The 23367-nt window shown below is 36.5% G+C and overlaps 1 protein-coding gene across 1 annotated transcript; it reads right to left on the bottom strand.

Moving 5' to 3' along the window:
• Positions 1–1596: 1596 nt before the first annotated feature.
• Positions 1597–22521, bottom strand: LOC130883798 (taste receptor type 2 member 140-like). The gene is made up of 3 exons (XM_057784577.1): positions 21620–22521; positions 5150–5256; positions 1597–1625 (listed from the first exon to the last, which is right to left on the bottom strand). Exons 1-3 carry the CDS (start codon positions 22519–22521, stop codon positions 1597–1599), a joined length of 1038 nt encoding a protein of 345 aa, XP_057640560.1.
• Positions 22522–23367: the final 846 nt, after the last annotated feature.

The following is a 23367-nucleotide window of genomic DNA, read 5'->3' as shown; positions in this document are numbered from 1 at the left end:
AAGGACATTTGTTCATCTTAGTTAATAGAAATTTTATTTGTAATACCAGAAGCTGGAAACAATCTAGATGCCCCTAGACCAAAGAATGAAGAAAGAAAATGTGGTAGATTTACACAACAAAATATTACTCGGCTGTTAAAAACAATGACATCATGAAATTTGAAGGAAAATCAATGGAACTAGAAAATATCATCTTGAGTGAGGTAACCTAGACTCAGAAAAATAGACATGGTATGTACTCACTCATAAGTAGATAGAAACTGTAAATTAAAAGATAAACATGCTACAATTCACAGATTCATAGATGCTATGTTGTGGGCCCATATTTCGGTTTGGCACAGTAGCCATTAGCCTGGTCTGAGCTAGTCACATAGCTCTGCAGACAAGCTGTCGCTTCCTTAACAAAAGTCAGGATGTGCTGCTCCTAGTTTCTTTTGTTAGAATGTGGATTACCTGAAAAGAGATGTTGGCTAAAGCTGATGACTCTAGAGTTTGAGAGGTTCAGTGCTTCCTTCCTTTTGTAACTAAGAGGATGTCTTATAGAGATGCTAATTCATGGCCTACCTGACTGCTAGATGTGGACATGACCTAAGCCCAGGCACCTGGTTGCCTAGGAGACAGCCTAATGTGTTTTCCCCCACTGAATGTAGATATAAGATGTTCCGAGAATAAAGAGTCATTCTGGCCTTTTCCAAGATGGCCTTGTAAGCTGTGTCAGTTTTATTTCTTGTGACTCCGTTTCAGCCAGGTTAGGGAATCTATGTTGGACCCACATGGGCTCCGACATAATGGCGCTGTAACGTGGGGCTGACGACTAAACCCCAAGATTAAAGACAACGTGGTGCTGTCTACTGGACCCCGAGATGAACCCCGGAGCAAGAAGTACAAAAAGGAACGTGGTGCTGACCGCCGAACTCCATGACCCCGGAGAAGGGACAACACGAGAGAGACAGTGAATGCTGATCACTGGATCCCAGAGGGAAAGCAGACTAACGACGGAGGAGAACATGAGGCTGATCAGTGCTCCCCAAAAAGCAACGAAGAGGTGACCAGACGTGAGGAACCCATGAGAAGAAATCGGTGGATGCGTGAGTAGTGAGCGCTCAGAAACAGAGATGTAGAATAGAGAAAGAATTGTAGGAAAAAAGGGCAAAATTTAAATTGGGAGTAAAATATGGGCTAAGGAAAAATTGTTCAGTTATAATATGTTGGCAACTTAATTTAGAGTGGAGCAGAACAATGACAGAGTTACTGAAAATCTGTAAGCGAGATAGATGCAGAATTGCAACTTTTATTGCCTGCTAAATTAGTAGGAAAAGGTAAGAAAAAATGACTTGGCCCAAGAATCACCAAGTTACCACTGAGATTGAGTAGCCATGTGCTCACAGCCAGTTAATCTAACCCACCTGCAGGTAAAAGACAAGCAAGAGCAAAAGTAAGTTTAGAGAGCAAATTTGACCTCACACAGTCTATAGAACAGAGGAGAGGATTCAGAAATTCTCTTAATTTTATGATTTACAAGTTAAAATAAAAAAGATAGTTAAAAATCTGCCTTCCAGAGCTCAGAAACGCAATCTAACAAAGAGAGCCTGTGTCCTACCCCCTGCCGTGCAGCGCAGCTTCAACTGAAAGAAAAAAGCCAGGTTTAAATTAAGGTAGCCTCTGAGATAAGCAGGGTAAAATGCTTGTTTTCCATCTCACAATTTTGCCTTTTTTGTCAAAAGTCTGTTTATAGGCAAGTGAATTCGTATCCAAGGTGGATTGATTCCAGTACTGTGGCTCTGTAGTAAAGTTTGAAGTCAGAGATTGTGATGCATTCAGAAGTTCCTTGATTGTACAGGATTTTAAGATTGTTTAGCCTATCCTGAGTTTTTGTCTTCTCATAAAGTTGAGGATTGTTTTTTCGGAGTCTGAAGAATTTTGTTATAAGTTTGATGGACATTTGCATTAAATCTATGGATTGCTTTCACTAAAATTGTCAGTTTTGCTAGGTTGGCATTGTTTTTACATGAAAATAGGAGATCTTTACATTTTCTGATGGCTTAAATTTATTCAAAGGTTTAAAGTTCTTATACAGGTTTTTCAATTTGTATGATTAGAGTTACTCAAAGATTTGTGGTATTTGTGGCTATCTCATTTATGATGTATGTAGAAGAGACGCATTTGGGTTGTTTTCAGATTCAGTGCGTGATAAAGTAATTCTGCTGTGGACATGGTTGAGTACACGTCCTTGTGGTATGGTTGAGCATCTTTGTATATAGACCCAGAGGAGGTAGAGCTGACTTTTAAAGTAGTTTGTTGCCTAATTTTCTGAGAATTCGACACAATGGAGGAGTTTCTTTTAAGTATAAGTTGTGAGCAGTGTTTTTGATCTTGGTCATGTTACAGAGATAAGATGGAGTCTCAGAGTTGTTTAGATTTGCATTTCTCCAATGGTAAGGGATGTTATATTTGAGCATTTCTTCAATGTCTTTCAGTCATTCTAAGTTCATCTACTGAGAGTTTTCAGTTTAGGTCTGTTGCATATATTTTTAGTGGATTAATTGTTCTTTTGGTGACTGATTTCCTTAGTCTTGTATGTTTTTGAAGTGGATTAGTGATTGGTAAAGATATTTTCCAGTTGTATAGGTTATTATGTCTTGTTGATTAAGTCCTTTGCTATATAGAAGCTTCTCAGTTCAAGAGATCTTATTGTTTCTCCCAAAGTGTATGCCAATGAGGCTGTGTTAGAGTTGTACCAGTGCATTCGAGTGTTAATTCTAAAATTTTCTTAAAGGAGGTTAAGTATTGTTGGTTTTATGTTAAGGTCTTAGAAAAGAAAAGATGGATTTGGTTCATCTGATGCATTTTGGATACAGACCATAGGTCCTCAGAGACCAGAACTCACTTTATTTATAAATGGAAAAAGATTTTCTGGCCTCCTGGATACTGGCGCGGATACTTCCGTCATAACCGCCAGTCAGTGGCCTATTATTTTAGACTTGAAAGATTGTTTTTATACAATTCCGCTAGCGCCACAAGATTGTCAAAGATTTGCTTTTAGTATTCCTTCAGTTAATTTCAGAGAGTCAATGAAGATACTTTACTAGAGACATATGCATTGTTACAGCAGTGTCTAAGCCATGCAGGTTTAATTATCGCTCCTGAGAAAGTACAGAGGCACCCGCCTTTTCAATATCTAGGTCATATATTATACCTCAAAGAAATTAAGCCTCAAAAGATAGAAATCAAGAAGGATGACTTAAAAACTCTTAATGACTTTCAAAGGTTATTAGGAAATATACAGTGGCTAAGACCTTATTTGAGGTTTCCTACAGGAGCCCTTGAGCCTTTAAGTGAAATACTTAAAGGAGACAGTGATCCAAATTCTAGCAGGCAGCTTTCAGAAGCCGCCAGACAGACTCTCTCACAGATAGAGCAGGCTATACAGAAACAGCAGGTGTGCTATATTGATTATAGCCAGACATGGCAAGCATGTATTTTACCTACAAGGCTGACTCCTACAGCAGTCTTATGGCAGAACGGACCACTTTTATGGGTGCATCTGCCTGTATCACCAGCAAAAGTATTAAATCCTTATTTTGAAGCAGTAGCATGCTTAGCTCAAAAAAGCAGAATGGAATCTAGAAAATATTTTGGCAAAGAACCAGCTGTAATCAATGTGCCTTACACTAAGCAGCAAATTGAATGGTTATGTCAAAATAGTGACTCATGGGCAATTGCGTTTGCTCAGTTTCGAGGTCAGATTAATAATCTTTTCCCAGCTGACCAGTTACTGCAGTTACACAACAGCATTCATTCATTTTTCCTAAAATAGTAGCAAAGAATCCATTAAAGGATGCTTTGTTAATTTTCACTGATGGCTCATCTAATGGAAAAGCTGCTTATGTTGTCAATGGCAAAGGACACGTGGTACAGACAGAGCCAGCTTCAGCTCAAATAGTTGAACTGTGGGCTGTAGCTCTGGTATTTAAGAATTTTGATAATAAGGCTTTCAATTTATATACTGATAGCCGGTATATTTATGAAGCATTAAGGATCCTGGAAACAGTGTCATATATAGCAACTAGCAATGAACAAGTTAAAATATTGTTTCAGCATATTCAGAAAGCCATACAATGTAGAAAGTTACCATGTTTTGTGGGACATATCAGAGCGCATTCAAATCTTCCTGGTCCGTTAGCTGAAGGTAATGCTCTAGCTGACGAACTTACAAAAATAATTGCCATATCTCAGGTTGAACTTGCACAGCAATCACATGCTTTGAATCATCAAAACAGCTTAAGTTTAAGAAAACAATTTAAGCTGACCAGAGAAGCTGCTCGGCAAATTGTTAAACAGTGTGAAAGATGCCCACAATATCTACCTGTGCCTCATTTGGGGGTAAATCCCCGAGGACTTCTTCCCAACCATATATGGCAAATGGATGTAACTCACATTACTGAGTTTGGAAAATTGAGATATGTGCATATGACAATTGATACTTACTCAGGATTTATAATGGCAACAGCACAAACTGGGGAAGCTGCCAAGCATGTAATAACTCATTGCTTAAAATGCTTTTCATGCATGGGAACCCCAAAGGTAATAAAGACGGACAATGGATCCGGATATGTTAACAAAGCTTTTCAAAGATTTTGTGCTCAATGGAATATCGTTCATAAGACTGGTATTCCATATAATCCTCAAGGACAAGGAATTGTGGAGCGTGCACATGGCTCCTTGAAAACACAACTCCAAAAAATAAAGACAGGGGAGTTGTATCCTCAGACGCCACACAATGCCTTAAATCATGCATTGTTTACGCTAAACTTTCTAAATACAGATGTCCATGAGCAATCAGCTGCGGACAGATTGTGGCATAGCAGTACAAAATCCACATTTGCTAAAGCCAAATGGAAAGATCCATGCACTGGGATTTGGAAAGGACCCGACCCCATCCTAATATGGGGTCGAGGGCATGTCTGTTTTCTCACAGGACGAAAACCAAGCAAGATGGCTTCCAGAACGGCTAATTAGATGCACTCAGCAGAAGGACTGCGAAACTGAGGATAACGTGGCTGACAACCGCGCCGCAGAAGGAACAGAAAGAAAAGGGCTCCAGGAGGAATCCAGTAACCCAGCCCACAGAGAGGAGCCTGATCCGAACCCGCAACTCGCAGGACTGCAAAGAGACTTCGGACAAAGAGATCCTGCTGAGAGGAGCTGACTGCGGCGTCTGCTGCTGGCTGTGGTGTGAAACCTGTTGCTTCAAAACTAAGATACAAATTGAAAATTTTTGAGTGTTCTCGGTTTATGAGACAGAACTCATTTTGAATAAAGTATTAAACCTGAGAACTAAGACCTGAACTTTCCCCTCGAAAGATGCAAAATAAAATATGACTAAAATCCTTCTTCACTTAACAAGGGGACAGACTAAGGGTTTAACAGCTACACAGAGACTGAAAATGAGATTTAATAACAACAAATGATATTATACTCTTAACGGTAATGACCTGATATTTACAGCTGCATATAAGGTGATGGGAAAAATCTGGTAATGACCAATGGTGCTGAATACATCGGTAATGACCGAGAAGAATATAAATTTACGGTAAAGAAAATTATGAAATTATAAATAATTGGAGAGCTGGTACTGACCAGCTAAAGGTGAAATTATGGATAATTGGAGAGCTGGTACTGACCGGCTAAAAGTGAAATTATGAATAATTGGAGAGCTGGTACTGACCGGCTAAAGGTGAAATTCTGAAGAATCAGAGAGCTGGTACTGACCGGCTAAAAATAAAATTATGAAGAATTGGAGGGCTGGTATTGACCGGCTAAATATGGAATTATGAATAATTTGGAGAGCTGGTACTGACCGGCTAAACACGAAATTATGAAGAATTGGAGAGCTGGTATTAACCGGCTAAATATGAAATTATGAAAATTGGGAGAGCTGGTTTTGACCGGCTAAATATGAAATTACGGTATTAGAAATTTAAAGATCGGTATTGACCGATGATGTGGAAAGATCATGATTGTGAATTGCTGCGATTGACAGTTGGCTGAAAGAGAGGTTGTGACGATGAATGTTAAGAGTTGATACGTATGCTGAGAAAGTAAACTCTGAATGATGTTCTGTACCAGCGGAAGAAACATCTTCAACTCAGGTGATTCTACTCTCTTTTAAGATAGGAGAATATAGTCATTGGGAGCATAATTATTCATAAAGCATTATGATACATCCTGACAAGAGATATGGCTGATATACAGGGCCTGAAAAGTGTATTTCTCTCCACTAATCTCTTCTTTTTACAGAGGTCGGTAGTCAATGACGGGTTTGAGGCTTCTTCTCCCCAGATGCCTAAGACAGGAGCTTGCATAATTGATGCCTGTTCCAATGACGGGAAAATTTGGGTAAATGAAGAGGACTTTGCCCAAACCAGGCGCGACGTGTCTGTCCTGTGTAGACGCACAGGAGTTATTAAAATTAATAAGAGAGAGTGGATTGTGGGCCCATATTTCGGTTTGGCACAGTAGCCATTAGCCTGGTCTAAGCTAGTCACATAGCTCTGCAGACAAGCTGTCGCTTCCTTAACAAAAGTCAGGATGTGCTGCTCCTAGTTTCTTTTGTTAGAATGTGGATTACCTGAAAAGAGATGTTGGCTAAAGCTGATGACTCTAGAGTTTGAGAGGTTCAGTGCTTCCTTCCTTTTGTAACTAAGAGGATGTCTTATAGAGATGCTAATTCATGGCCTACCTGACTGCTAGATGTGGACATGACCTAAGCCCAGGCACCTGGTTAGGGAATCTATGTTGGACCCACATGGGCTCCGACACTATGTAACAAGTGGGAATCAAGGCTAGATGGAAATTCTAAAGGAGTCCCCTTTTCTGTAGCATGGCTGGGTATTAGCTCAGCTAATGAAGATCAAGTGGTGTAGAGATTATTATAAAAAGATCTCAGCAACCTTTGTGTGCTCACAATAATAATGAGGTTTTCCTCCACTAAAGTAATGGACATGTTTTGGAAAGGGAGATACTGGTACTTGGTAGTATGACAATCTACCCAGTTCTTCCTGTACTTGAGGGATTTGTGGGAAATCAAGCAGGTGTTTAGTCCTGTCACCTTCCTCTATTTAATATGATTGCAGTCTCAGTCTTCCTAGATTCTAAGAGGTAAGGGATCATAAGGTGAATGCTCCTAAATAGATAGCAATTTGATAAAGACTTTCATATGTGAATAAGAAAAAGAAGAGTAGAGTCCCAGGGTCAAAGACTCAGACTGAACAGCAGTGAAATCAGTTGTCCTTGGCTGGGTGTATTGAAAGAAATCAGCAGGTTCTGCCTAATGTCACACTTTCATGTTCTTTCCCAATCTTATTTAATGTTAGCAATGCTTGAAAAGGTTAATGCATCCTGAAAGAAAAATATTATCTTGTATAATCTAAAACATAGTCGTTATTGTCAGTTCTTCTCTAATCTCTGTTTAATTTTGTCTGATGAACATATAAGTGATATTTAATTTATAATTTCCATATTCCAGGGAAGAGATGAGTGGGGAAACTCCTAAATATAACATATTGCACAACAGGCAAGAAGAAAATGACTGGTCCAGGTACCCAAAGAGGACATTTTAGAAATATAATAGCTTTTTTCACATATTATTAATAAGAGCTATTTGCAGGTAAGAAAAACTGACAGAGGGAGAATAAATCTTCCCAGGGCAATGCCCATTTACCAGTTAATCAGTTACCCAATACCAAGTGGTCAGCCCCAAACTCATATACATAAGAACAACACTAAACTGATTCATCAGCTTTTATATCTATATCTGTGTGTATATGTGTGAACTTCTGTGACTGAGTAAAATTAATTAAAATAGGTCACATATTTGAAGAGAGTATGGGAGATATTAGAGGGAGGACAGGGATGAGGAGAGAAATGAAAATCATGTAATATAGTACTAGTATAAAATTGAATAAAAATGAATTAAAAATAAGATCAAACTATAGAGTTCTATAGAACTCTAGAGAGTGGTTTAGAAACAAAGAAGAATTTAACTATAATTAATGTAAAAAATTTCAATGCAAAATATGTGAGGATAATAAGAAAAATCAGTACAAAGCATAAGTACAGGGCACAAGTTTAGTGGACAATATAAAGTGTCAAGACTGTGGTGGATAGCCAGGCGCTGGTGGCGCATGCCTTTAATCCCAGCACTTGGGAGGCAGAGGCAGGCGGATCTCTGTGAGTTCAAGACCAGCCTGGTCTACAAGAGCTAGTTCCAGGACAGGCTCCAAAAAAAAAAAAAAAAAAGACTATGGTGGACAAAGTTCTCTTACTAAATCTTAAACTTAGAAGCATATCAAGTGTGTCTGTATGGCAAACCAGGAATACAAGAGAACGAATCTTTTAAAGGCTATATTAGACCAGATAATCAAGTGCTGAATTTTTATTAATCTTTAATAGTGGCAGTGATGAAAGATATATTTCCTAAACAAATTAAAGCCAGTCTAATGAATCATTCTGAAATAGGTGGGAGGGAGGCAGGTTATAAGAAGTTTTATGATTCAAAACAAAATGATTCATTTCATGATTCTTGTATTCTGTTCCTCTAGATTAGAAACCCCATTGTGGATTCCTTGGCTCTTTTCTTTAATAATTTTAACTCTATTAATGAGAACAAAAGATGTTAGCCCATATATATTTCACCAATGTAGCCCTGATGAAAACTACATCCCTTTATGCTAGGATAATTGTTGTATCAGGGTAGACTGAACGTCAATCTTGTGTTACTATTTGGTCGTGTGCTATACTAATGCATTGATCATTACTTAATTTATGAGATCAATTAATTGTTGAGCATAAATTAGTTTCTGTCAAAGAAATGCAAGCTCACAGCTACATTTAATTTTACAACTACAACAACCAAGAAAGAAAGTTATATAGTGATAGAATTTAAATTCTTATGTTTGAGTCAATTGCTTGGAGAGTGTTCCTTCAACAATATCATTCAAGTAACAGTGCTGTATCCATATTCATTAGAAATGGCACACTGACAATCTCTTCCACATTGTATCCTGCTGTGATAAGAATGAGAAGAGGAAAAAGATGTGTAGGACATCCTGCTGTGACAGGCATGAGTTCAGTGACATTGTAAAGGCACCATTCTTTTGCCACTTCATTAAGGGAGATTCTCTCAGCCTCCACCACACACTTTAGAGAAACAACAGAGCCTCCTCCAGGATGTGAGGACTCCTGTTCACAGTGACCCTGAGCTCACCTCAGAGTATTGATGCGAGTATGAGAATTTGGATATGGGTGTTTGTGGCTGTGTTTGGGGATAGGAAACCATGATGCTGAGAGCAAAGGAAAATAGAAGGAAGTAACTGTGAAGAATTGACCTTTGTCCTCACCACACATTGACATGTTTTCAGTATTAGTCTACACTTGAAATTGCACAAGAAAATACATAAATATGTAAATAAATATATAAAAACATAAATATGACCAAAGCATTAGGGATAAGAGTTTCATTCTTTAGGAGATCCTGCTATGCTGTCAGGTTGCAGGGGAAACGGTGAGGCTAGAGGAAGACAGTAAAGACACTGTCCTATACAAAGCAACATTCGTCAAATGTTTTCCTCTTAGATTCACTTCCTGTGACAACATGTGAAGAGAAAAAAAAATGTTTAATGAAAGAAAGGTGTAAACAGACACTAAAATAAACACCGAAATATGTACAGTAAAACTAGGTACAGTGAGTGGGTCATGCCTTTAATCCCATCACTAGCTAGTTGGATGCAGCAGGATCAGGAGTTCAATGTCATGCTCAGCTACACAGGGAGATTTCAGCCAATCTGAGTTACTGGAGACTGTCTCAAAATAATAAAAAATACAAAATATATGGGATTTTAGCTAAAATAAGCAGGTAATTTGGGGGCTGCCAGCAAGCTATAAAAAGTTGATCATTTAATTTGACATATGTAAGTGATACTTAAAATAGCAAGAACTTACTAAGTGCTTTACATCTTCCCCTCTTCCAGAAGAACAGTCTGACTGACCACCGTTTTCATAGTAGGGTAGGTAAAATTGAAAGTCACTTTACCCTGTACGATATTAGTGACCTCTGGAGATTTGAGATTTAGCTTTTAAAGTAATATGTTTTTATTTCTTAGGAGTCCAAAGTGAAAAATCCCAACCCCTCACATGCGTAACAGAAAGAAAAACCCAATTTTCTCATCCTTCAACTATTTCTTCATTTCCTCAGTCTTTCTTGATTTTCTGGAGCAGTGGTTCTCAGCCTTCCTTATATTTTGACCCTCTATAGTTCCTCAGATTGTGGTAAGCCTCAAAAATAAATTTTTATACTATTTTATGCCTATAATTTTGCTACTATTTTGTATTATGCTGTAACTATTTTTTGGAGATAGACTTTTGCCAAATGTATCACGACCCACAGTTTGAGAACTGTTGCTCAAATGTCTTCTTATCATCATTTTGATATAAAGGAAAGAATGAGTACCAGAGCTCATTCACACTTCAGAAATCTGCCACCATCTTTAGTCCCAAGACCATGAGCCAGGCAAACAAATTCATTAAAAGACCCTTACAGCAGAAATGCTGCAAGATGAGGACATGTGGGAAATGTTTGATGGTGGTTCCTCAGTGGTTGTAAAAAGTTTTTACAACTTCCTTCTTCTCCAGTGATTTTTTTTCAAAAACTGCAGTTTTGTGAACAAATGCATAGACATAGGGATCTGTGTCTTTTTTTGTGTGCGTTTCTGTACTCAACTGTGTACCTCTCGTAAAAAAAAAAACAAAACACAAAACACAAAACAAACAAACAAACAAACAAAAAAACGTGACCTGTTTTCTCAGCAAATGCTGTCTGGACCACCACTCTGTTTCTTTTTTTTCTCTCTCTCTTTTTTTTCTCTTTTTTTCCATCTTTTTTTCTCTCTTTTTTCTCTCTTTTTCTCTTTTTTTCTCTTTTTTTTCTTTTTATTTCTCTCTTTTTTTTTTCTCCTCCAGGATTCCACTGTGCAGCTCAAGTACCTTCAGATTCCAGTGCTCATTTAAGCACAGGGCTCAAAAGAGCTTATGCAAACACACAGGCTACAAGTCAGTACAATGTCCCAAACTATCACAGACTATAGCAATGATACTAATAGTTTTTCTTCATTTACTTCCTAATTTTCAAATATCTTCTTGGTAAATTAAAGTAGGTTAAACCTAATTTTGCCCATTTTAAGGAAATACTTTTCTCAGGAACACATATGTGAGTTTTTTTTTTTTGTATTATTGGTTTATGAAAAGAGGAGGAAAGAATTTAGAAAAATGTGAGAAAAGCGAGGTTGAAGAGACAGACAGGTCATGGGAGAACAGATTTAGGTGTTAAGATCAGAAAGGGAAAATAAGAGTAGAGTCTTCTGTCTGCACCGATATAATGTGCTCTTTACCCATACAGAAGCTGATGGACTAATCCAGAACCCAGATGATCAGTCTCATGTGAGCATTCCTGAGTCATCTGCTGATATAAGGAATGAAGATGACAATTCGCAGCAGAAACAAGTATAAGAAAGTGACCAACAGCAACACTCACCTCTTTCTAGAAACTAATAAGAATATCCCAAACAAGAAAACCAGTAGAAGGGACTTATTTCTGCTGGGAACGAAAACCAATCACTTAAGACTAAAGGTCATTACTCTCACACAAACATTCATTAGATCTCAGTTTTTTTAAACAAATGAAACCTTTCTTTTAGACCTGTAACATGAGTATTTCCAACTCCAACATTTATAGTAATCTAGGTAACAAGTTTAAATCAAATAAACTTAGCATGAGTGATTTTCATTTCTTCAATTCTCAAATTGTAAAAATTAAATTTAAAAACATGTTGAAATGACATAATACTAGGCCCCACTTTTTTTTATTTGTATTTGGATATTCTGGGACAGTATTGAAAGACTTTAGCTTCTCACAAGCTCTCCAATGAAACTCTGGTTTTGAAGAACACAGGCCTCCCCTTAGTTGCCTTTTCCCCAACAACTCCTATTTAACTTGAGTTGTTTTTCTCAATTACAACAGTGATCTTTGTTTAATCATCTGTCTTCTACATTCAACCTGACTTCCCACTTCAAGATATTCCTGTTCTTTTCTCACATCTTCTACAGAGATCTAGGTTTCCTGGTCAATGAGACCTCAGCTTCCTCTTATTCAACATGTTTTTTTTTTTTCTTTTAAATCAGTCAGTGTTCAAATTATTGCAGAATCCACCTAGCTGCAAAGGCACAAAATAAATTAAAAATCATGTGTCCACCTGTCTCTCTGATATTGTCTGTACAACTCATTACTTTTCACTCTTTTGGGACATCTTTAGAAACAAATGTTTAGTTTCTGCATGAAAAAAATCATACATTACATGCATATTTATAAAGTACTCATTTCAAAAACATGTTCTTAAATCTTACACATTACTTCAGAGAGAGGCATAGGCATATCAAAGTAGCAGCATTCAAAATTAGCTTACAAAAACCAGTAGCCTTTCTACATTCCCAAAAGAATATGCTGGAAAAGAAATTAGGGTGAAAATCCTATTCACAAACTCCTGCATTGCTTCAGAGAGAGTCATGGGTCTCAGGTTTTATGCTTCTGTTGCTGTGATTTTGTTTTGTTGAGTACATGCTTTGGCTATAACTTTCCTGCTGTTTATATTTTAGAAAGTGACTGAGAAGATAATGTCCTCAGAGACACACTTGCAAGTAGAACACTTGCAATCTTATCTGTACCTTTAATATCCCATCAAAATATCAGTGGGATGTCTAACTCAGTTTCCCTTTCTCAAATTGGTGACACTGAAATTTAAGAACAGTATGAACAACAAGGACCTTTGTTGTCCAACCCTCTCACATGGGCCACATATCAGAAATCCAGCATATCAGATATTTACCTTACTACTCATTACCTTAGCAAAATTACCATTGTGAAGTATCAAAGAAAATAATTTTGTACTTGGGAGTTACCACAGCATGAAGATATGTATTAAAGGATCACAGCATTAGGAATGTTGGGAACACTGCCCTGGCAGGTAAGGCCTAAGGGAAAAATCAAGTCCAGTGGCTTCAAAAAAAACAAAGCAACTGTATTTTTCTCCCAAATGTCAAGAGTTCCAAGGCTGTGAAACAAGTGGAAGAGAAAAAAAAAACAGGATACAGAAACAGTAAGGTGACCAACATTAGCAGGGGGCTTCTGTGGGCTGAGGTGCTGAGATCTATGGCCTTTGGGTGTTTTGCTGTATGGAATTCAGATGTCTCCACAAGGAAAAGATGAGGAGGGATTGGGGAACAGTGAAGTGTATAGGCAAGTGAGGCTTAGAATGTTGGACATGGCTATTTTAGTTGGAATTTTAGGACATATTTCCCTTTTATCCATCAATCTAGGCATCAGTGCTTAAAAACAAAATGAGCAGAAACACCAGAAGCATCTCTAAACACATTTTTTTTTATTCTCCACATTAGGCAAAGAAAAACAGAGTTTGAGAAATTGGCTGTCTTGAAAAACTAAAAGACACTGAGGTTTGTAGAGGGCTAGATGTTGAAATGTTTTCTCACTGTCCAGAAAAAAGTAATTATTTTCATATTTTTCCCAGTAATCCTTAAAGCTGGTACAGTGCAGGTATCAATGAAGCTGTGAGTAGTGACCACAGGAACTAATTCTGGAGATGGCCAGAGCAGTGAGGATCTGATCCACAAAAGAGATCTTTCTTCTCTTGATCAAGTCCATAGTGTTCACCCGTGCCATAAACACATTTCCTCAATTTCCTATGATGAGCTCCACTCTTAGAGGCTGAATAATGTGGCCTGCAGCACAGCACTCTCCGTCAGCAGAGGACGCTCCACTTTCCCCTGAGCTGCTGAAGTTGTCAGTCCCAATCCTCTAAAACACTATGTCCATGTGATTCTTGAGAAACCGTAACACCACCACTTTTATGAATTCTCAGATATAAGGTCAAAAAATGCAAAGACTCACTAGTAAATTTGTTCATAATTTTCTTTACAAATATCTGATGTTGTCCAAGACAGCCCACCTGAGTTTAATCTCCATACCAAGGCATTGTATACAGAAGTCTGCAGTTCTCTGCAGTTGATCCTGAAGAAGAACACAAATCTCCTCTGCTTTCATCAGATTTCCATGTCTGCATACTATTGTTTGGCTCTTTGGTTTATAGACAAGTAAAATTTAAAAAAAAAAATTCTAACTCACCCAGCAGGCAATAAAATCTACCCTGACATATAAAAGACTTTCATTAAACAGTGCACAATGACGCCCTGTGAGGGACCTATGCATGTTTTCCAAAGTTCTTGCTCCAAGTTATTAGAATTAACAAAAAATCTCATAGAAGCCATCATTTCTCAGGAATTAGCACTAAAATACTAGCTAATTTTCTTTTTCTCAGTAATGCATGCACACGTGTGCATAGACAAACAACCAAAAATATAGTTATTTCTGTGCAAATATCCTTCGTTTCTCACTTTAATAATCTATGTTTACCATTAATTACCATTTAGGGTGAATCACACGCTTGCTTAGCAATATAGTAGTAATATAAACATTCCCCAAAACTTTTAGCTATTTTATCTATACACACAAAAAAAATTTTTTAAAGTTTTTCAAGACAGAATTTTTCTGTAGCTTTGGAGTCTCTGTAAATCAGGCTGACCTTGAATTCAAGAGCTCCATCTGCCTCTGCCTCCTGAGTGCTGGGATTAAAGGCGTGTGCCACTACCACCTTGCTGCAAAGAAAATTCTATTGTGAAAGAACAGACAGCTTACATAAATGCAAAATTCTTCTTCATTCCCTAATATATTCAGATACTATCCTCTTTTCTTCACTTTGTTCCAGTACCTGTTCTGTTCTATCAGTGTGAGCATCAAGGCAGATACAGAATGATATACTGCCTAAGCAAGCCTGGAGATAGTCTGACTGGAGGGGACAGTTCATTGTAGGTGGGGACACCTCAGGACTGGAAATACACAATTGTATAAGAAAGCATACTGAATAAGCCATGAGCAGCAAGCCAAGTTGAAGCAATCATCTATTGTTTTAGCTAAGACACATAATTTTTGATGTGACTTCTGGGGATTTGAACTCAGGTCCTCCTGTTTTTGCATTAATTTTCTTGCTAAGGTATATTTCCTGTCCCCTCTTTTAATTTGTTGACTCTAAGTTGTATATGCCCTTGCCTTATGAAAGTTCAGTGAAGTTCTTGTTTCTTTTTAATTCTATGAACAATTTCAGGCAGAATGTCATGACAATATATTGGTATAACCATTCAATCATTTCTATAGAGACTATATTGAACCATTTCTTAATTTAGGTTTTCTTCATACAAATGCCTTCTCTGGCACTTCAGGATATGGCATCTTTTGTTAATTTATTGCCTGGAAACACACAAACTAATGTTGTGATCAACTGTATGTAGAGGAAGTTTCCTAATATCAATAAATTCCTTTACAGTTTTGCTTCATGGCCATCTCACTGTATATCAAATAGATATGGTTTGTTATTGTTTTTTAAACCTAATCCTGAATGCATTATTGACATACACCAATGTGGTAGCTAGCAAATTCTTTTACTGATTATTAACTGAGAAATAAGGATTTTGTTACATATGAGATTAAACTATCTTGAAGACTGTAAAATACTGTGGTACCACAACCAGCAAAAAATTAATACGAATGCTCCTCAAGAAATGAGCCTGATTACTACAACAAAAGTCTTAAAAAATATAGAAAACAGTTTTGAATTCTTCTCGTGTTAATATCACATTAACATTTTGAACCCTGTCATAACCAAATGGAATACAGCCATGAATACAAATTATCTTAGATTTGCCTTGCCTTGTAATGCTCTCCAGGTAATAGTATATTCACTGAGCTAGCATCACTCTATCACTTTTTATGTAGCTACTTAGGTGATGGATGTATCTTGATAAATGTTCATTCCAAAAGACATAACCACAATTTCTTTCTGTCTCAAAGATGAAGAAGATACCTGTTTTGTATCAGAGCGTTGTTACTTCTGTTCTCTGGTTTTTTGTTCGTGTTTGTGGAATTTTGATCGTGGGATGGAAATCAGTAACTCACCCTTGATAAACACATTCTCCAACTAAACTACACCACCACCTCTACCTCTCAGTTTGACATTCTGCAAAATATATTGCAAATTAGAAATTTTAATAACATGATCATTATTGCCTATAAGTACAAAAGAAAATATTCATAAATAACATAAAATATTTCCAACTAAATAAAAACCCAAATTAATAAAAAGATTCTTATGAAATCCAAAAGGCTTTTAGGAAATATTTTGAAATCCTATATTTCAAAGAATAATTGAAATTTCTAGAGAAATTGATATCTCACACATTTTTTCATTAATCATTGCAAAATCTTAAAAAACTTAAGGATTGATGTAAAAATGTTACTAATATCAGTTCTTATATTTAGGTGGTCCATATTCAAACCTTTCTTCATACAACAATGTACATATTTGCATCTTTTCTGCCAAAGCACAATGGTTTTTCCAGTACTTAAAGTACACACAATTTCCCCAAATCCATAAAGTTACATACAGCTGAAAAACATGTGGTGTGTACAAGTCTATACACACAAGATTATTTTATGTTTTATCCTACAGCCCACAGCAATCTCTCCTCCCATTATTTCTTATTGTCTCACAGACCAGGCCACCACTGCAAGCACTCTATCTACCTCTCCTCCCTCTGTCTCTAAGCAACCAGTCTGTATGGAAATCAAGACCCTAAAATGAGAAGAGCAGCAGACAGAACAGGTAACCACTATTCCAACACGTCCAGGCAAAGCGCATTCATCTTGCAGAGGCCTCTTTCAAAGAAAGGCCTTTGAGCCCCTTAAACATCTGCTTCATTAAGAAATACAAGGACACATGATGTCTCTAAGTCTAGTTAGATAATGTTAGCCTGGTTTGGACCCATTTCTTCCTGGCCAAACCCCTTTTCTTTTCCCCCACTTTCTCACTAGAGATCATATATAAACAAACTCTACTCTCTTTTGCAGGAATGATATTTACATCCAGACCCTCTGGGTATTGCCCGGAAGTTTAATAGGATCCTGTCTTTCTTTATAATAGATTCTGTCTGAAGGCTGATCCATCTCTGACCCTTTTCATCTCTGACCCTTTTCCTGTACCAATTTCCCCATGAAACCTAACACTTATAAATTGAATTTTCTTTTTTTCTTTTGTTTTTCTTTTTGGTTTTTTGAGGCAGGGTTTCTCAGTAGCTTTGAAGCCTGTCCTGGAACTAGCTCTTTTAGACAAGGTTGGTCTCGAATCCACAAAGATCTGTCTGCCTCTGCCTCCCGAGTGCTGGGATTAAAGGCATGTGCCACCACTGCCCAAAAAATTGAATTTTCTATAGAATGTGGAAGTTGATTCTTCATATGTTTTAGGGACCCAAGTACTCAGCATCTTTGGGTCTGCACCTCAGCCACCAGAGCACAGAGAAGCATGCCTGTCTCAAATGAGTGTTTCCCAGAATTAAGATCCAGGAGTGAACTGAGGGAAAAGCAATTCCTATACCAAGTGAAAACAAAACAACAGGAGATTCCTTCTGAAAGTCAGCCTTCCAGAATCGTAAAAGAACAGACAGGAAGAAAGAAGTATATAATAAGAGGAAAGTGAGAACAGTTTGCAGGGTCTTTTTGTGTGCTCGGGTACTGACATCTCTGGAGCCTTTGACATTGTAATGCATGTTCTTCAGATGTCTCCACAGGGAAAAGATGAGCAGGAGGAAAGTTATCAGACACATAGCAAAGGGGATGAGTGTGAACATGACTGTGGTGATTAATATAAGCCTGGAAACCTGAGTAGATTTATTTGCGATAACACTATAGGACATATTTGCTTCATGTCCATCAATCCTGACATCAATATATCTGTTTATGACTAGAATGTTTAAAAACAAAAGGAGCAAAGATGCAATTAGTGTCACTGAAACCACTTTTTTAACTCTCCACTTTAGATATAGAAAAATAAAGCTTGAATAATTGGCTATCTTAAGAAAGTAAAAGATGCTGAGGCATGTAGCAAGCCAGATGCTGAAATGGTTGGTTATTGCCAACTGTATATCAATTATTCTAATAAGTTTTTTATTTATAATTGTAGCTTGTTTCATCACATATATCAATACAGTTGTGAATATTGACCACAGAAAAGCAGTTCTAGAGATGGCAAGAGCCATGAGGATTTGGTCCGTTGTAGAAATTGTTCTCCTCTTAACCCAGTTCTTGATGTTCACCAGAACTATGAATACATTTCCTAAACTTCCCATTAAGAGCTCAGCACTTAAAATTATTAAGATTATGGCACGTAGTACAACACTCATTATAACCAATAAGATACTCTGATTTCTACTACACACTTTAGGATCTGTAAATGCAATCTTCTAAAATGTTACTTTTATATAGTTCTTGAAAATTCATAGCATCCAGCATAAACTCCCATACATAATATCAAGCAACCATTCATTTACTACTCAGTTAGTTTTTAGTTTTGTTCACAAAACTTATGCTACTCTTTACAATAAAGATGAAGCTCATGCAGCTAGTGAGTGCCTCCCACACTGCATCCTGATGTCTTTGTAGTTGATGGTGATCGAAACACTGAATTTTCACGTCCTGTCATCAAAATAAAGATATTTTTATTTGCATTTGTTTTGTGCTCTATTTCTGTACATATTAAATCTGAATACCTTTTTTCCTGGACCAGTGATACTGCACTCATAAGTCAAAACATAAAATCAAAGAGACACAAAGAATATGAACTTCACTAAATACATCAGCATGATGTCTGTGCAGTGGCTTTTGCATGTTTTTTACAGTTCTTACCATCAGCAGATAATAATCTCATATACACTATTACTCCTTCATTGGTACTGGGAATACCAAGAAATTTATTTTACAAGCTCATACAAAACTATACTAGTACCCACTAAGACAGAAACATATATTTACATAAATACAACTTCTCTTCATTCTTCATTTTAGTTATTCAAGTTGACCGTTTACTTATCACTTGTTTTTCATCTAACTCATTCTTAATACTGTTACAATTGACAAAATATTCAATAGCATTGCTTCAAGAATAATCAATGCACTGGAAATATAGCTATGTTGTAAACTTGTGATTCTTTTGTCTCCCTATGTGAACAAAACTAGAAACCACGCTACTGTGTAAAAAAGCAGACAAAAATTCAAATTCATTCAACTATACTGCAAGAACACTCTTCATTCCCTGTGTCTCTCCTGCTAGTACATCTGCCCCCCGATACCACAGCAACAAGGAGTTTCATATATTTCTCTCTGCACAGCAATGATATCTGCTCTATTACCTTCACTGTAGTATCAAGGCAGACACAGGATGATACAGTACCTAAACTGGCAAGGAAGGCAGCATGACATCAACAGTCTCCAGGAGCTAAAGAATAGTCAAAGAAACAATGATGCCAATACAACAGAGTGACCAAGGTAATATAGAAAATTACAACAAAAGCTTCAGTAAAATTCATGGGGTTGTATAAACTAGTAAACATAGCCCAGATTAAGTGGCTAACCCATCAAAGCTAACCTAAGCTACATGATAAGATAGTCTAAAACAACAGAAACCTTTAGAGATTGAAGAAAAAGCTATGTATTATAATACATCCTGCAGAGCAAGCTTAGCTCAGTTATTAAAAAGTTTTGAAGGAAATTACTAAGAAGAAAAGCATGGCCATACCATTATTGCAGAGACAAGAAGATCCTCTTGGGGTGGGTCCTTTCTTACAACAAGGAGGAAGAAAACAATGAGAAATGCAAAACACCCAGGGGTGGGGCTGAGTGGAGTGGGTGCAGTTACTGGAACTTTAAGATCCACTCTAGAAAATGATAGAATTCATATTGACTGGCAGAAAACGACATTCAACCCATGTACTTCCCTGAGCCCTTCCTTTCATCTTCAGCTCTGGAAAGGAAGTACTTGAAGTTCCACCTGAATAGCAGTTCCTAGGAAAGAGGTTTTTACAGACAAGATGACAGTAGTACCAGGAAAAATTTACATTTATTTCTCTATAGAACAATGTGACAGACCATTTCCTCAAAAAGGGCTATTCTCTTTAGAAATATTTTTATAAATCTTGTATATATATGTATGATATATTAAGGAATTTCATGTGTATTTTTCTAATTGACAAGTTTTATATGCTGTTTTATATGCAAGAAATTGAAGATGGTTTAGCAAACCAATATTTAAACGATGCATCTCTGTATTGAGATCATTATGTTTTTGATAATCGTTCCTCATTTTCTTTTTAAAAAATGTATTTTATTTTAAATTATGTGTATTTGTATCAGTGTGTGCTCCTGGATGTCAGAGGAGTACTCTGGAGCTAAAATTGTGAATTGTTCAATATGGTGTTGTAAATTAAGTTCAGGTCTTCAGGTCTCCTTATTTTCAAAGGAATATGGATCTTAACCACTGAATAATCTCTCCAGTCTTTCATATTTTTCTTTTATGTAATTAGACAAGATTCTGGATCACCATTGCTCTAATTTATCAGAACTTGAAGCAACATATTATGAAATTCATTTTAGTTTATTATTTTATTGATTATATTTACATCTTTAAATATTTCATCACTATTTTAATAATGCCATACAGTATGTTTGTATTATATATATCTTCCTCGCCCAGATTCCTCTCAGATTCAACTTCACCTTCCTACATGCTCAATTTTCTATTATCTATCTAAATATATAGCTATCTAGCTATCATCTATCTATCCATTTCCATCTCTCTATGCCCCTTCCCGTGTGTGTGTGTGTGTGTGTGTGTGTGTGTGTGTGTGTGTGTGTGTGTGTGTTTAATCCAAGTCCACTTTGTGGTATCTAATATTTTTGGGTATAGGACCTTCTGTGGTGTGTGGCTGACTTACCAGGGGTTACATCATTAGAGAAAATCAATTTTCCCTCTACTAGAAGTTTTCACTAACAAATAACTCCTCATTTTATAGTGGAACTTCATCCCCTCTTTTAGTTAAAGATTTCCTTGACTGTAATAAAACCTTTGGCTAAAACCAACTTAGGGAAGAGTTTATTTCACCTGTTGTCTGATTCCATATGTGATTTTCAGCATGTTCTAAACTATGAAATTATACTTGTTTGGATACAGGCAAAAGTTTTTACCGTTTATATGTTTCACACACACGTATATACATATATATATCCATATTATTTTCCATACTATTCATTAATAATATTAAAATCTTCAAAAGTTTATTTCATGGTATAAAATACATTATACTGATATTAAGAGTTCCATTTATATAGCCCATGTTCACATCCTTGTATAGCATCATGCACCCCTTCATATTAGACAATGATTTTTTTCACATAGAATTTTTTTAAATTCACAAAGCTATAATTGAAGAATAAACCATAAGTACAAATGTAAAAATACAGAATCTCTTAAGAATAGGTCTTCCTCCAGAAAATGGGAAACAACCCCTTACATAGTTTAAGAACCTGGGAGGTTCTGCAACATTGAGCTTGTACCTCAACCACCACGTCATGGACAGAAAAGCTTGTCTGAGCTTAGTGTTTCCAAAAATTATGACGCAGGAGTGGCCTGATGGGAAAGCAAATGCTACATCATCAAAAATCAAATTGATTAAACTTTTTAAATGGATATCATTTTTCAAAGACTGCATAACAAGTGCCAGAAAGAAAATAGTATATAGTGACAGGAAGGTGACCACCATTTGCAGGGCCTTTATGTGGGCTGTGGTGCTAGGATCTCTGTATCCTTTGGTGTTGTGCTGCATGTTCTTCAGATGTCTCCATAGGGAGAAGATCAGCAGGAGTAAAGTTGTTAGGGACACAATGAAAGGTATGAATGTGAACATAGTGTTGGTGAGTGTCAGAAACCTAGAAAAGTGTTCATAGTCATTTGAATCAAAACTGTAGGACATATTTGATTTAGCGCCATCAATCCAGACAACAACATATGCATTTATGACTACAAGATTTATAAACAAGAAAAGAAGAGACACCAGCAGTGTCATTGAAACAACTTTTTTTGCTCTCCACTTTAGGAAAAGAAAAAATGAATTGGAAAAGCTGGCTATCTTGAGGAAATAAAATATGCTGAGACATGTAGCAAGCCAGATGTTGAAATGATTGACCACTGTCCAGGAAAAATTACTTATTCTCAAAATTTTTCCACTTATCATAAAGGATGGATACAGCTCATATATCAATAAAACCATGACCAGTGACCACACAAAAGCAAGTCTGGAAATGGCCAGAGCAGTGAAGATCTTATTCACTGTAGAAATCTTTCTTCTCTTGTCCCAATCCATGATATTCATCAGTATTATGAATCCATTTCCAAAACTCCCTATAATGATTTCCACACCTAAAATAATTAGTAATAGGTACTCTACAATAACTTTCATTGTTACCAAGAGTACTACAAGTTCTACTGTACTGCTAAAGGTTTAGTAATGTGATGTTTTAAAATAACATGTCTATGTAATTCTTGAAAATTCAAAACACAGTTGTTATGAATATCCATACAAAATGTCAAGCAAATACCGAAATTCATTAGTGACTTGGTTTATAGTCTTCTTCACAAAAAATAATGTATTGTTCAAAACAGCTCAGATGCACTTCATTTATGTCCAACATACTTTACACATAACAGCTGGAGGTTCTCTGTAGTTGATTCTAAAAGAAACATTGAATTTTCATTTGTGTCATCAAAACAAAGATAGTCTTATTTGCCGTGCCATAAATGTCTACTTATTAAATTTAGCTACTTAGTTTCTTGGCAACCTAAAATTCAAGCTGGCAAAAAATAAAAATGACACTAAACACATTAAAATAAAAATTCTATGTGGGGACATATTTTTATTTTCAAAGTTCTTCCCTTAAGTTATTAGAGTTGCCTTCTTATCTAATAGAGATAATTACTCCCCATGAATACCTTGAACTGATAATACTGATCATTTTTCTAGATGATGCAACAAAGTGATGCATACTTTATTCTACATGAAAATACAAATGTACACTAGTGGATAAATATAAAGTTAGACATACACCCTTTCATTGCCCACTCAGTAATTCCTATTTACTATTAATGGATATTTCTTATGCAACTAATTTATTCTAAGTATGGTGGTGGTGATTTAGACATTGTGTAAATTACTGTCAGATGTAAATGATGCAGTAAATAATCTGTAAATATTTACCTATTTTATCTATAAACAAAAATACTTTGGATATATTTTTTGCTACTTAAC

The sequence above is a fragment of the Chionomys nivalis genome, chromosome 1 (genome assembly GCF_950005125.1).
Source record: "Chionomys nivalis chromosome 1, mChiNiv1.1, whole genome shotgun sequence".
NCBI classification, from domain to species: domain Eukaryota; kingdom Metazoa; phylum Chordata; class Mammalia; order Rodentia; family Cricetidae; genus Chionomys; species Chionomys nivalis.
Note: the sequence above shows the minus strand (reverse complement) of the source record. Positions and strands in the feature narration are given on the sequence as shown.

What these genes read in the sequence shown, in the direction of transcription:
- LOC130883798 (XM_057784577.1), bottom strand. Translation starts at nt 22,521, where the DNA reads ATGAAAGTTATTGTAGAGTACCTATTACTAATTATTTTAGGTGTGGAA. An exon ending in TCCATGACGTGGTGGTTGAG is followed by an intron (nt 5,257 to 21,619) that starts GTACAAGCTCAA and finishes TTTGTATCTTAG; the next exon opens with TTTTGAAGCAACAGGTTTCA. An exon ending in TGCAGTCCTGCGAGTTGCGG is followed by an intron (nt 1,626 to 5,149) that starts GTTCGGATCAGG and finishes TTTTTCTTTCAG; the next exon opens with TTGAAGCTGCGCTGCACGGC.